Source organism: Lynx canadensis, chromosome B2, assembly GCF_007474595.2.
Source record: "Lynx canadensis isolate LIC74 chromosome B2, mLynCan4.pri.v2, whole genome shotgun sequence".
In the NCBI taxonomy this organism is placed as follows: Eukaryota; Metazoa; Chordata; class Mammalia; order Carnivora; family Felidae; genus Lynx; species Lynx canadensis.
Window position 1 is genome coordinate 141,974,805 of NC_044307.1, and position 16,098 is coordinate 141,990,902.

Here is a 16,098-nt window from a genome sequence, read left to right on the forward strand (position 1 = left end):
ATAGCTAAAAAATTGGCCCTAAACTAGGCGTGGAATATGGAAAGTGGGTCTCTCTTGGTGAAAGGACTAATTAGAGACCATCATTTCTGGCGTGTTCTATCTGTATGGCTTCATTCAGCAAGTTTTTATTGTGTGTCACTACCTTAGATACAGAAGCTTTATCTGATCAGCACCAAAAATCTCACAGACGTCATTGTTGTTTGCAATGAGGTCCAGTGCTCATCACTTCAGACATGTCATTGTTGACTTGCTACCGGTATTAATATTAGTTAACATACTTTTCTAAGTGCCTCACGTGCAGTAATTTGTTAGTCCCTCACAACAGCCCTATGATATAGTTCTTTCTATTGCACCAGTTTGCAGAGGGGTAACCCTTCACTCAGTCCCTGTGGTGTCAGAATTTGAACACAGGCCATCAGCCTACATGGCCTGTGTTTTGGTCCACATCTTGAGCAGAGAATATGATGTAATATGGCCAACCTGTTGATCATAGTTCTACAAAAGATTGTGAGAGGCTATTCTCTGATCATTTATGAGGCAGTCTTTTAGGAATTCTAATCCCTTCTCATATCAAGGATGTTCCCGAATGCCAAAATCCCAGAATAAGAATTTTTTTTTTAATCTTTTTTAAAGTTTATTTATTTTGAGAGAGAGTGCGAGTGAGCAGGGAAGGGGCCGAGAGAGAGAGGGAGAGAGAGAGAGAGAGAGAGAGAGTATGAGCAGGGATGGGGCAGAGAGAGAGAGAGGGAGACAGAGAACTGGACGCAGGCCCCAGGCTCTGAGCTGTCAGCACAGAGCCCGACGCGGGGCTCGAACTTATGACCTGTGAGATCATGACCTGAGCCGAAGTCGGACGCTCAACCGAATGAGCCACCCAGGTGCCCCTGGCAAGTTTTATTTTTAAGGCTAACACAACTTAATTTTGGAACTCTTGAATTTTAGGTTGATGATTTATTATAAGAATATAATTCTGAGTTATATTTTTCCTCTACATCAATATTGATAAACTAAGAAATAAGTCAGAAGAGTATAAGAGAAATGGCTTTGAATAGTTCTGAATATTAATGTTCTTCTATTTGCCTTTGTGTCTTATAAAGTTATAATGTTTATAGTACAGATAGGTAAGCGTAGTATTTTCACCTGTGGATGCAAACAAGATTTAATTCAAAAATAGATTGTATCAGGGACATTTCTGACTTTGATCAAGTTGGCGCTCACTTATGACACATGCCAGTTCTGTTTTAAGTTACATTAAATCCAAAATTCTTTGAGTGTTTTGTTAAAAAGAGGTGAGTCACATACAAGGATATACTATTGTAATCCCCAGTCACCCTCACATTATAGGAAGTGGGAAGAGCAAATGTAATGTTATGGGACACCCTGATGGGTATCCACCAATAAATAGGCTAAGAATAACAGCTCTTTTTAGGTTTTGAGCTACAATCTTGTGTAATAGTGGTTAAATTGATTTAGGTCTGTGAGTTTGGAGTTGACAACTTTTACCTTCTTAGTTTTGTGAGTATTGAATTAATGGAAAGGCTTAAGTTTTTGTATATCTCAGAGATGCTATGTGTAATTGGGAAAAGAAAACAGGGCAAACTCTTTCACATAATAAGCTGGTGGAATTTGAAAACAGTAGTACAGTTACTTGAATCAAAAACAATTTCACCTGTCATCCTCCCATGTATTAATTCATTCTACAGTTAGCACCCTCTTACACACACATTTCATTGGTGACAATGCATCTGAAATTATAGGTACATCAAGCTTTGCTTAGGAGTTATGTTTCTAATGTTACCTGGAATGTCTTGGATTTTAAAAATCCTAACCCAAATAAATGTTAGCACAAAAGACATACTTAATTTGGATAGTCATTTATGCCCATTCTCCCCAAGAGCAGTTTCTGTTTGCTCTAGGCATCCTGTTTACAGCAAAATTCTAAAGCTTTTCCCACCTACTATCCTGGTGAGTATGAGATTCCTGTACCCACACTCCCCAGGGTTCTCAAAGAGACTCTTGAAAGTAAATAATTTAAGTGAGATTTCAAGCAAATGTCTGATTGGACTGATTTTGCATTCAGATTGTAGATAGAGCTAAAATACACACATGCAAACATGCCCATGCATGCTTATACACACGTGTTAACAGGAGTTATCTCAGAGGTTATTACTTTTGACTTTCACCCATTTCCTCTTTTTTTAAATAGTGAATGTGTATTAACCATAATTGGTAACAACTCTCTCATTTAAAAAAAAGTAAAATATGGCATTGAACTCACATTTTATTTGAGTAGTTTTATTTGCCTGAACTTGAGGGTTCAGTTGTCACGGAAGTTGAGAGCTTCTTCCTGGAGGAAACATTTGTTTTACAGCATTTTATTTAAGCACTACTTTGCCGTGTGGACCCTTGTTTCTGTAGCCCTTCTACGGTGGACACAGTGATGAGGCAGTTTAACTAACTGTTTCAACACTTGACATAACTTTCAGCCCAGCTCTGTTAGTATTCCTGTTAATGAAAAGATTTGAGTAAGGATCTTTCTGTTCTTAGGCTTTTGAATTATCGGTAGCTGGGATTTTCCATGTCTAGACCAGGGTTTCTCAACCTTGGTACTATTGACATTTGGGGCCTGATCATTCATGGTTGTAAAGAGGCTATTCTGTCCATTGTAGTATCTTTTTTAAAGTTTATTTATTTATTTGGAGAGAGACAGTGTGAGTGGGGGAGGGGCAGAAAGGGAGAGAGAGAATTCCAAGCAGGCTTTGTGCTATCAGCACAGAGCCCCAAGCTCACAGTTTGAATTCTGGAACTGTGACATCACCACCTGAGCCGGAATCAAGAGTCAGACACTCAACCAACTAAGCCACTGGGCTCATTGTACCCTGTGCATTGTAGAATTTTTACCCACTAGACAGCTGGAGTAACCCCTCCGCTCCCCCAACCCCAGTTGTGATGGCCAAAAACGTCTCTGGATGTTGTGAAATGTCCCCTAGATTGGGGCAGGAGGGGGCACACAAAATTGTTTCTGGTTGAGAACCTTTGGTCTGGACAAAACTTGATTGGAAATCTTTGGCCAAAATTGTTCATAAACTTTTGATAAAACAAGACACAGATGAATGAAATGTGACAAATGAAACAAGTAGCTAGTTTCTTTTCATGTTTGGTGTACGTTGTTTATTTCGAAAGCCTCATTAAAAAAAAAGCAGTAAAGAATTTGTATGAACAAAACTCAGTCTCTTTAATAAAAAATAGTAAAAGGACCTACGGAGAATAGACATTTCAAACATTAAAAATCAAGCTTTTCGGGGCGCCTGGGTGGCGCAGTCGGTTAAGCGTCCGACTTCAGCCAGGTCACGATCTCGCGGTCTGGGAGTTCGAGCCCCGCGTCAGGCTCTGGGCTGATGGCTCAGAGCCTGGAGCCTGTTTCCAATTCTGTGTCTCCCTCTCTCTCTGCTCCTCCCCCGTTCATGTTCTGTCTCTCTCTGTCCCAAAAATAAATAAACGTTGAAAAAAAAAAATTAAAAAAAAAAATCAAGCTTTTCTACCTTGAGGACATATTTGAAGCTTTTGGTACTTTTTTAAGTAGAAAGAAATTTCACGGTAGAAGTTCAGTAACTGGATCTTCTCCTACGTCTTCTAGACTTATTGGGGCTGACTTACCAACTATAACTATGTGGTCCTTTAAGAGTTTTCCAAGATCTGAATTTTAAAAATTGAACTTCAAGATCTCTGAGCTAAGACTGAAAGGATTGTTATGAAGAGGGAAGTATCGTGCTTCACATCTGAAGGTCGTGCAATGTTTTCTTGTCTGAACTTGGACATACGTTAGCTGTAGTGTTGGCTGTGGCTTTGACTCAAAGCTTACATAATGTTTTCATGTCTGAACCTGTACATATTACTTTAGCTTTCGTGTTGACTGTAGTTTTGATTTTAAGTTAATTAGCTAGTTTTCATGTGGGAGTTCAAATTATAAGCGATTGTAGTAAATAACCAAATACTTTTATTAGGCACATGATTCCTTTCTAGCTTCAAAAAACAACCTGTAGTTGTTTCTACCTGATTAAAAAATTTCAAATACCTCAAACTCCTCCCCTGCCCCCCGCACACACACACCCTGAAGAAGAATCTGGCAATTCCGAAATTAGGCAGGAATCTGTAGACATTATCAACTCAAAATTTCAATTCTGTGAACTAAAACACTTTATCAAAACAGAGCAAAACAAACAAACAAAGTATACTATGCAATGAAAATCAAAGGCATTTTGAGGATGAGAAACTATGGAATATTACTTTAGTTCTTGCCTGTTTGGAAAAGTAACATCTTCTGAGTACCATGAACACCTACAATGTGAAATGCAAAACAAGATAATACGTAAGAATAGGATTCTCATAGGATCTGTGAGCAGCTGAATAGGACATTTTGTTACCCTAAAAAGTTTCCTTTTTCCCTTTTTACTCGGGCCGTTTCTCCTTCTTACCCAACAACTCCAGGCAATCATTGGTCTGTTTTCTTTCCCTTTAGATTTGCCCTTCCTAAGATGTTCCAGAAATGAAAGTATACAGTAGGTAACCTTTTGAATCTAACGTCTTTTACTTAGCATAGCATATTTGAGATTCATTCATGTTCGGTTAATTTCTTTTTTGTTGGTGAGTAGTTTTCCATTATGTGGATATGGTCCGTAGTTTTGTTTATCCATTCACTGATTGATAGACATCTGGATTGCTTGCACTTTTTGACAATTATGAATAAATCCTCAACAGATATTCTCATACAGGCTTTCATGTGAACATGTTTCCATTTCTCTTGGGTAAAGACCTAGAAGTGGGATTTCTGGATCATGTGGCAACATTACTTTTACCTTATCAGAAATTGCCAAACTCTTTTCCAAAGTGGCCCTGTTATTTTGCCGCAATTAGATGATTTTTGGGAGTCAGTTCTCATAGCTGAATCCCATGTTTCTACACAAATTACTTTTTTTTTTTTTTTGCCATAAAACACTGCTATCTATGGTACAATCAAAGGATTCTTCCTCAGTAATTTATTCTTCAGGGGAGCATTGCAATCATATCACTAGTATTTTAGAAGGTGACTTTACTGTGTCATGTCAAGACATGCATCTTGATGGGAGGTCATTACAGATGAGCGTCACAAGTGTGCCACGCTTCCTCTTCAGGCCAGTCTTGCCTCCACAGCTGTGCCCATTCAGGTTTCTGTGGCCGCTTCCAGTCCGACCTTAGTCCCTCGTGTCCTCAGACACCAGGTCTCAAGTGAGCAGATGAGTGTTTGTAATTATCTCCCTGACTTTTCTTCTCTTCTAAAGTGTCCATCTCCTGAATTATCAATATTTTCTGACTGTCGAAGACTCTAGATTCTTTAGAGAGGAGTCCTTTAGGTTTTTTCTCAAAGATTAATATCGAACCAGTTTGAACTCAAAAAAAGCACTCCCGTGAACTCCGTGGCAAAACTTTTTCACACAACCAGTACCAATTTTTTGAAGGCTTCCTCTTTTTCTCGTGCAATTTTTTTTTTTTTTTTTTTTTTAGAAGATGTATTTGTTATGGAGAGAGGAAGAGGGGGCTGAGTCCAATAGCGGTATGCTGACAGTTACTTGCCTTGAAAACTTCAGCTCTTTTTTTCTTCGTTTGCCTCTTCCAGAACTTCCAGCACTAGCCTCAGTTTTCTTCACAGACTTAGGCTCTTGGCTTGAAAGTTTTGTTAATGTTGCCCTTGGCAGATAAGACTGTCTTAAACTGCTCCTGCTCAGGAACAAAGGAGGTGACATGATTGGGGGGGTGGGGGGTGCCAGTTTAGGTTAGCTTTTTTTGGTTGAATACCACTTAACGGGAACTGTGAAAAGAATTGAAAAGTGGCTGGCTTCCCTAGAGACTTCTTTCTTAGTTTTGCAGTCGCTAATTTACCTAATTACATCTGTAGATTCTTCAAAATATGTCCCATCTAAAACAAGAATAAGTTGTAAGGTAAAAGGTAAAAAAAAAAAAAATTGAGTTAAATTTAAGTATAACTAACCTTATGTTCTTTTTTGTCTCTTTTACTGAGCTGTCTTTCTGTTCCAGCTTGATAATCAAGAGGGCCCTAACGATTTAATTTAAATTTTGAAAGGCCTTAAAGATGCATGGCAATAAAAGTGTGAGTTTAAGCCCTATTCCAGTATTTTAAAAACCAACGTGTATTTTGGTAGAAGTATTTTAGGATAAAAAAGAAGTTTCTTACCTGTCATTTTTCTTACACGCAGACCTTGGTGACCGAGTCCGGGGGGTGGGGGGAGGGGGTGGCAGGGACATGTGGACAGGGGGAGAGGGCAGCAGAAAAAAGAAACCAGTGATCCGTAATCAAATTAGTAATGTACAAACAGCTATTTGGGGGCAGTCATGGAAATTTAATTTGTTAATCTAAAAATATTTTTGTTTTTAAAACACCTTTTCATTCTGATCTGATCCCTTTAAGTCCTCTTTGTTGCACCCCTTCCCCTTAGACACGCTGACACTTGCACATGGCCTTTCCTGTGGGTCCCCACAGCCTGTCCTCAGGACCTCTTCCACATACTGATTTTATAACAACTTTCAACTTGCTTTTCTGAGATGATCTTAACAGTGGGTAGGACTGAGATAGGGGGTTACCTATGGCCAAATACTACGTTCGCCAAATTCCCAGTTTTATTACCTTAGTAGGTTTATCTGGTTGTTTTCAAAATATAAAATTTTCCTCTTTATGAAAGGTAAATAAAATTAGAAAAAAAGAATTTGTGTTTTTGGCTTGTGGTTTTAGAGCACTTGAATGCATCAAATTGTATCGTAGTATAAGTACAGTATAGTAAATTTGATAAATTTTTTGTATCAATTTATATATGAATGAGTATATACTTGGGTAAACAGGGAAGTGTTGCTTAAAATGGCATTGAATATGATAGTTCACAATGAATGTGATACAATGGGAGACGAGATAATAGTACTATCTCAGTTTTTATAAAGTTTAGATAAACTACCACTTGTTCAAAAGTTCTTAACATCTGAACTGCCTGGACACCTGTAGCTTTTGTATTTTCCTTCATCAAACCTCCTAGAAGTTATGAACAAATATGGGAAATCTTACTAAGAAGTAGATGTTAACTTGAAGTATACAGATAAGGCAAGCACATAGAAATGATAACTTAATGAATAGTTAACATTTTACTGTACATGTATTTTCTACTTTAATAAAATATGATTTACAGAGAGATCTAAAGGTGAATATGGGGGCGCCTGGGTGGCGCAGTCGGTTAAGCGTCCGACTTCAGCCAGGTCACGATCTCGCGGTCCGTGAGTTCGAGCCCCGCGTCGGGCTCTGGGCTGATGGCTCAGAGCCTGGAGCCTGTTTCCGATTCTGTGTCTCCCTCTCTCTCTGCCCCTCCCCCGTTCATGCTCTGTCTCTCTCTGTTCCAAAAATAAATAAACGTTTAAAAAAAAAAAATAAAGGTGAATATGAAAGCACTGCTTTTATTAAAAGTATGATCATTTTCAAAAGTTTTGTGTACCAATGTGCATTATTTGTATACATGCGTGTTGTATTAGGAAAGCCAGATGAAGTCTTGAATACATACCTATGCATTGATTAAGATGTTCATGACTCCATAGCCCGCATTTCTTGATAAACACTGGCAGTATAGAATTGATTAGCTTTATACACGTGATGTTTTTAGGTATAGCTTTCCGAGTGCCCCCAAATCTACAAATATGTTGGTCATATAACCAATGTTACACTTGCACTTTGTGTGAAAGAGTCCTCTCTGGAGTAGGGGTAGTGCTGTGACCAGTGAAACCTGCCAAGTGCCAGTATCCGTCAGTAGAATTGGCACCTGGCGGTCTTCTTCACAGTATGACCTGCACTGTGGGTAGAACATTCTTAACCGTCTGCTGTGATTGTGGTCAACCAGCCTAAATGCAAAGCCAAAATTTACTTTTAAAAATTAAACTTGGAAAGTTTGTGAACTGTATGCATTCTTTGTAAAATATTTACTATCGTCATTTCTTAGCCCAGTACAATTCTAAGAGAATCATTATGTGTTAAGTCACGAATAGGGAGAAAAGAGGCTTATCTTTGAGCGACAGCCTTCATTGCCATCAATTTTAAAAAACGGATTTTTAAAAGGAATTTAAAATTTTCTATCGGCTGGAGAGACAAATGCATCAAAGAAATGCATATGTATCATCATCAAATATAGTAAAACTGGGTATTTAAAAATTTTTTAAAAATTTATTTATAAGAGAGAGAGCACAAGCAGGGGAGGAGCAGAGAGAGAGGGAGACACAGAATCCGAAGTGGGCTCCAGGCTCTGAGCCGTCAGCACAGACCCCAATGCGGGGTTCAAACCCACGGACTGCGAGGTCATGACCTGAGCCCAAGTCAGACGCTCAACTTACTGAGCCACCCAGGTGCCCCAGTGTTGTTACAGTTTTTTTAAAAAAAGTAAATGCTTAAATATTTTTTTAAGTTTATTTATATATTTTGGGAGACAGAAAGCAGGAGCAGGGGAGGGGCAGAGAGAGGGAGAGAGAGAGAATCCTAAGCAGGCTCCACACTATCGGTGCAGAGCCAGACACGGGGGCTCGAACTCGTGAAGCTGTGAGATCATGACCTGAGCTGAAATCAAGAGTCAGACACTGACCAGATAGAGCCACCCAGGCGCCCCCTTGTGGCGTTCTAGTTTTCAAACCATTCATGTTTATTTACTGGGGAAAAGAAACAGCAGTACTTCTTGAGCTTCTACTCTGTGCCAGGCACTCTCTAGGTAGGAAACATACAGCGGTGAATGAGACAGGACGTCCTGCTTTTGTGACGTTTACATTAGTAAAGGGATGGGCAATCAAATTGCAGGTGGTAACGCAGGAGAGGAAGAGAGGCTATCTAAGGATGTGACCTTTGAACCAAAGTGGGAGTGTTATGCCTGGGACCAGAGATGGGAAGATCTGATACGGAGTGTTCCAGGAGGAGGGAGCAGCAAGTACAGAGGCCCTGATGTAAGAAACGGTCATTCTTAGGAACAGAAAGGCAGCTGGTGTCGCTGAAACATTGTGCCTGGAGGGACAGAGGTGGGATTGGAGCTCAGTGAGACAAAGCCGGAGCCCTACTGCTCAGCTGCTCGTGGACCACAGGAAAGAATTCAGAGCAAATTTTATGGTCTTGGACAGTTTCAAATTGGGAGTGGAGACGGAGGCGGACGTAGCTACATAGATACGTAACAGCTCTCAGAATTGCCTTTACTGTCATAGCGTTCTTGCCGGGAACTCTGCCAGCAGATGTAGGACACCTAGAGCTCCGTGGTGTAGAGTCCTACAGTGCGCTAGGTAGCTTTTCCTGTGCAACAGACCAACCCCTAACTCAGTGCTTGGAAAGGCCCCCATTTATTTAGCTCACTATCCTACAGTTTGACAAATTGGTCTGAGCCTGAATTGTCCTGGTTTCTGCTGAGCTCGCTCTCCCTTCTTAAGTCAGCTCCTGATCAGGTAAGTGGCTCTGCTCCTTGGAGATGACTGGCTCTTGGCTAGGGTGATGTGGTAACAGAACCATTGTGTCCTCCAACAAACTAGTCTGAGCTTGTTCTCATGGTAGCTGGTTGACTTTCAAGAGAGTGATTATAAGTATGCTTTGCCTTTTGAGTCTTAGACTTGGAAGTGGTACAGTATGATTCTGTAGCCACGTTCTGTCGATCCAAGCAAATCACATGCCCAGCCCCGCTTAAAGGAGTGGAGAAATCGATCCCACCTTTCGGTGGAAGGGCCTGTAACGTCACATTGCATAGTGGTGGCTATTTGTACACACTCTGTTCCACACTCAAGGTCTTTTTCTCTCTGAGCCATTCATGAGTTTGTGATTGCTTTGCAAATCTTAAGTGAAGGTATCCTCACTCAGAGAACCTAATTAGAAAGAGGAGTGTGACCATAATGGTGACAACTTTGGTTTAAATTTAATAGCCTAGGATACGAAGACATAGCTAACACCCCAGTAGAGAAGATAATGTGAGCATAGCACTTGTAGTCAAAAGCATAATTATATCCAATCCATTGTTTGTCTTGAGATTGTATTACGCTATATTGGGTATAACAGAAATGCTCTTTGGCTGCCCAGATGAAATTTAGCATCGCTATTAATATTTACTGGTTCCCTAACCAGAGATAGGTTTTTAGTTAATTTTGAATACATTCGGAGAATGGTGCTTCTACTCAGCAGCACTGAGCAGTAGAAGGCGTCATTGTGCGTTCTCTTACCAGCTAACCAAACACTGAGCGGTTTCAGCAAGCCGTGTCCTTGAGCTGTCATGTGGCCTGCACATGCTAATAAGGAGAATGAGGAGAATTAATAAGAGGAGAAGGCTGGCAAGGTTTTGCGTGGTTTTTTTTAAGTGTTCATTTTTTTCAATGGATTACAAAAAGGTAAGATAATAGTGAAAGTAAAAGTAGGAATAACAAGCAATAATAATAAAGAAAGAAAAAGACAAAAACACCTTCTTTGCTTGCCAAAATAAAAACTTTGCAACCCAGTGTTAGCTGCTATGTATCTGTGAATGTGACGGACAGAGGCGGGGCGGAGGGAGGGGCTTGTCCCGTACTTGCGATGGTCATCAGTCTGGGGACATGGTTTTGGAGGGCAGTTTATTTGTTAATGTCTGCTTCTCCTTAATGGTATATTGCTCTTTCTGGCCCAACCGAAGCAGGCACACCATTCTAGGCAAACATTATTTTTTTCAAGAGCATCTGAATTCTTAATGAATTACTTGTGGACAGATACTGTGACTGCAAATTCGATCACGTTCTTGTTGATTATTACCATTCTCCTCCCCTCAACTCCCATCTCCCTTTAGGTTGAATACCTCACAGGTAATTTTGCTCTTCCCATCCCTACCTGGAACCAGAGGCAAAATTTATATCATTTTAGTGTTTAATTATGGTAAAGATATGGTATCTCTGATCACTAGAGAACATAATGGATTATTCTGCACCATAGTTATTCAAATGGAAAATTAAAACTGAGTCACCTCTTCCCCTTGTTATTTCAAAATAAATTATAGATGGATCAAATATTTAAATGTAAAAAATGAAAGTCAAACATATTAAAAGAAAACATGAATGAATATGTAAAAAATCCTGGGGTGGGGAAGACCTTTTCCAGCACGGGCACACATTCTAGAAAGCATGAAGAAAACAAATGGATAGACTTGGATATTTATAATGTCAAATTTCTGTTTTTAATCCTACTTTTAAAATTTAACGTGTTGTAAGTGTTCTCTTATGTTATAAAATACTTCATGAAAAGTGAGTTTTTTATGAGTATGTAACGGTCTGTCGTATGAAATACCACACTTCATTTAACCACCATCCCATATTTTTGTACATTTTCCCCTAATTTCTCATTTTTTTCAAATAATGGCATAGTACACATACTTTATAACATTTGATCACACATGAGACCATAAAGATAGGTTCTCTAGCAAATAGATTATGACATTTACTTACATTTCTGTGATTATTATGGACATTGGACAGTTTTTATGTTATGGGCTTATTCTATTAACTACTTTTAATTAAACAAGGAACACATGCACGTGGCAAAAAGAATTCTTAACATTGTAAGACAAACTACAGCGAAAAATGAGGTCTCTCTCTTGAGGTAGTCACTGATGTGTTTCTTACATATCCAGAAGGGGTCTAAGTGAATCAAGTGTATAACCCACCCCACTTAAAAAAAAAATACAGATGTTAGCATACTGTGCACACGGTTCTGGTTCTTTTCACTTAATGTGTAATATCATAGAGATCTTACCTGCACACATAGATGTACCTCCTTTTTAATAGCAGTATAGCATTCCATTGCTTGGCAGTGTGATAATTTCAGCTTTTTACTGTTGCAAACAACTCAGATAAACCATTTGGTAAATATTTTTGCACTTGAGTATCAGAATTATTGGTTTAACACTTAATCACATGCATACACATTTTGATGGATACTGTTAAAATGCACTTTATTCCAACATATGTTCTCATAATCAGTGCAAGGCTATGATGTGATTTCCCACACCTTTGTCAGTATTGTAATTAACCAACCTTTTTAATCTTGGTAATCTTTAGTGATAAAAATGGAATAACGTTAGGAGTTTGGATTTGCATCCTTTTGATTATGAATAAGATTCTTTATATACAATTAACAAAGCATCACTGTCTCTTCTTTTTGTGACAGCGTGATCCTGACTTTAGGGAAAAAAGTTTTTATTAAAACGGGACATACGTTTTGCATAGTTTTATTTTAATGGAAACACTGCTGGATTTTTGTATTCTCTGCTTTAGAGGTGAAAGTAGAAGGGACTTCAGAAGTGGTTCAAGAAAGAAAAGTGCAACCTGTTTCACTTCCGAATTCATAAATTCATGTTTTCCTGATTTTCTTTATTGAATGACTGGAAACTCAAGTGGTTTGTTTTAATTTTGGTGGAGGTAGGGGGCGCCTGGGTGGCTCAGTCGGTTGAGAGTCCGGCTTTGGCTCAGGTCATGATCTCGCAGTCTGTGAGTTCGAGCCCCGCGTCAGGCTCTGTACTGATGGCTCAGAGCCTGGAGCCTGTTTCAGATTCTGTGTCTCCCTGTCTCTCTGACCCTCCCCCACTCATGCTGTGTCTCTCTCTGTCTCAAAAATAAATAAACGTTAAAAAAAAATTTAATTTTGGTGGAGGTAGGGTTCAGTAGGCTACTCGGGAGAGAGAAGCCACTGGAAGGTTTTTTTGTGCAGAGTGCTGCAGAGGCATCGCCCTGCTGCCGGTTTCCTGGTGATTTTCAAAGTTCCCTACGGACGGAACCGTTTTAGCCACTGGTGTTAAAAAGAGTTGATTGTAGCATCATTGCAAATAGCATGATTTACTGGAAAGGGCCTTGTCTGGGACTTAGGAAGCCTCTGCTCTGCTAGCTTGCTCCCAGCCTGTCACACCTGGGAGCTCCGGACCCCCTGACAAGTTCTGTGCCCTGGGATGCCAGCTGTGCTTCTCAGCAGGGTCCTCTGTCTTTGCACTTGTTACAGCGTCTGTGCAGAGAAGGAGAACATTGGGGGAATATGTCCTAATTTTACAGTGGGCAAAACCTGTGACCTTTCTTCTGGGCGGTTTTTATAATACTGCCAGTTTAAATTCCCCTCGCCCGGCCCAGACTGAAGTTTAAAAAGAGAAGTGACACCACGGATAATTCCATTTGGTCCTTTCTGTATATGAATTTAGTTTTTAAATGAATGTTTCAATACGTTTCATTCAGGCATTAGGACCAGAGTAAAATTCGTCCCTTTTTCTCTTTTACAGTAGCACTAAGCACCATGCCTTGCATGCAGCAAATATCCAGAAAGTCTTTGTTAAAGAGTCAGGTGGATGTAAACTGTCAGCACTCTCTCTTCCCAGTACATGATTAAGTCTTTCCACTGAGATGTACTAATTTTTTCTAGTTGTACATTCCTGTTTTAACCTCAAATTGTGACTACTTTATAGCCACATTAAATTTGGTGATAAAGGTTGGTTAGTAATTAAAATCCCATCAGATAAACACAAATCTACTTCTAGTATATGTATAGGAATTATAGGTGTTTGAGGCTTGTGAAATATAAAATACTTATTTTCTGTTTTGAAAAGATTTAAACTGACGAAAGGATAAAACTCAGCAGATCTCTGCTGAAAGTGAAGTTGAATGACTACTACCTGAAAATTGTTTGTAAAGGTTGAAATACTCCCTTACTCCCACTAGAGGGGGATTCCTTCCAACTTAGGTAAAAATGCTCTTAGATCCAACAGGAAAACCTTTGTATGACATTGATCTTTCTCTTTTATTAAATGGAAGTTAATTTCATGGCTTTTAAATCAGCTGTTTTTGTGTTGGTATTGAAATATAAAGCCTCTCAGAAACAGAAACAAAATATAAAGGAAAATCTAAAGTACAGCTCAGGAGAGCTGGAGTGCATACGTATTTAAACCACAGTGCTTTTGAATAAAACAAAATACACTTTTTGAGTCGGTTTAATTAAATTGGTCAATACTTAGGAATTGCGAACCTCTTCAGCCCTCCTGGAGACAGAATCTGGGGTGGAGGAGGGGGCTGACCTTTTGAGATCCACCTCCTGGCTCCATACTCCAAGTTCTGTCTGTGTCTCTGTCTACCAACAGAGCCACACGGACTGTTCCTAAATTCCACTTGAAAGCTTTGCTTTGCTGATATCTCAAGTTGTCAAATACATTGAAGCCATAGCTTTAAATAGATTTCTATTTGCTATTGAATTTTCTTGCTACTTTGGCTTTTTATAATATGTTAAGCAAATGCAGAACTCACTTGGGGATTTTTTTTTTTTTGTAGATTTAAACTTCTAATACATTTTGAAAGTAATTGTATGTATATTAAAATATCACATCGAGGGTGAATATACCTAACATTAATGTATGCAGCTATGATCTATGTATATAATTTAAGAGCAAATGTCATATAATAGCCTTTACAGTAGTTAAGATTCAGCAAATGCGTTATTTGTCCTTTGCCTTTAACAAAAGTCTTCACTGTTGATTAGAAGTTTTAATGTAAAAATATTTGAGGTTAGTCATCTCCTGTTGTGAAAGACAGGACTTAGGAAATTCAAACATACGTAAATTGCCAGTAAATTGCCAATAGCCGTTGCTCCCCCCTGCCCCCCATGCCAAATTAATGCCCCCATTAAACAAAGTCTATAATAAGATCTTGCTTCTAAATCTAACAATCAGCTTTGGAAATCAGAGTGTAAACAGACATGCTGTCAGTGAGTCTTATAATGATTTTGTACTATAGTTGATCCAACATTTCACATTTGGTATCGGCAACATATGGTTTTCATCGAAACGAGTCTGGTCACCTTCTCACTTCGTCACCGTGTGTTTCTCTTGCTTTGTTCCCCCCCCCCCCCCCGTCTCTGTCAGGTGCCAGGTGGTGGGAGAGCCTCACTTTCAGCGAAGCAGTTGGAGAATACAATTTGTTCCTCATTTCTTTTTCGACCCCCCTAATGGATGACAATCTTCTCAAAGTGGTCTTCCTCTCTCTCTTTCCTTGCCCTCGAGGGACGAATCCAATTTTGTTTGATACAAGAGCCGTTGGATAGGCCTGTGTGCCTTCCACTTCAACACCTACCACAAAGGCCTGATTTTAAAGGGTTTAGAACACACAGCCAACCTGCCAGTCTGGTGCCACCGCTCCCCCCCCCCCCCACTGTCTCCTGAAGACACGTAAAAACATTTGTATCGCCTTCCTTCCTTGCTCTTTTCCATCATATATTGGTACTTTGTAGTAGTCAAAGTTAAAAGCTTTACACACCAGACTGAATAATTATGTTTAAAAAACAGTAATTATCAATACATGTCTTGTTCCATGCGGCTTTTTAAATTCATGTTAATGAGCTCTGTCTTCTCATGCACAAGACTGACAGGCAATTTTGAAGTTTTGCCATCATTTCACAACTTGTTGCTTAGACCCGGCCTGCCTTTTCCCGAGTATTGCTCTCGGCAGCCTTGCTCTGCAGCATTCCACAGACTCAGGACTGCCCACTCCGCTGTGAGCAGAGCGAGAAATCACTAGCAGCTTCACAAGCATGATGAGGTTGCACTACGAAGCATAACTTTCCCCTCACTGTCCATAAGAGATCAAAAAGTATATGCAACATCTTGTGATTGAACTGGGAAAGGTGATTCTCCTAACTTCCCCAGATCATTTTGAGAAACTCCTACCACCACATCAACACGATGGCAAACAGATTAATAGGAGCTCACCCTGTTACAAAACTGGAGCCCAGGGCAGTGACCTGGATTTCGACCCATCCAACTCTTGAAGAGAATCCCAGATCCGTCTTTCTTGACTCCGGGCGTACATTGAACCCCAGTTTTCTCCAAACTCTTGGTTCCAGGCCACGCCCGTGCTCTGGTGTCTGGCTAGACTCAAAGAACGTTTTTCAGAGTGCCTAAATTATGTTTTCCTTATGATTTCAGGTTGAAGTCTTGACCTCGGAGGATACCGCCTTTGGACTCAAGGTGTGTAGTCTGACGTAGCTCACTGTATAGGTCCCGTCAGCTCCCC

At 39.8% G+C, this 16,098-nt stretch overlaps 1 protein-coding gene across 8 annotated transcripts in view; it reads left to right on the top strand.

Annotated features, from left to right (window-relative positions):
- ARID1B (AT-rich interaction domain 1B) overlaps positions 1-16,098 on the top strand; it is a 433,036-nt gene that overhangs the window by 236,193 nt on the left and 180,745 nt on the right. For 5 of the 8 annotated variants that reach the window (XM_030316661.2, XM_030316667.2, XM_030316662.2 and 2 more), the window contains exon 5: positions 16,011-16,052. The exons of the other annotated variants lie outside the window; for them this stretch is intronic. In XM_030316661.2, coding sequence (XP_030172521.2) covers positions 16,011-16,052 — 42 coding nt within the window. The remainder of the gene's footprint in view (positions 1-16,010; positions 16,053-16,098) is intronic. 8 annotated transcript variants of the gene reach the window in all.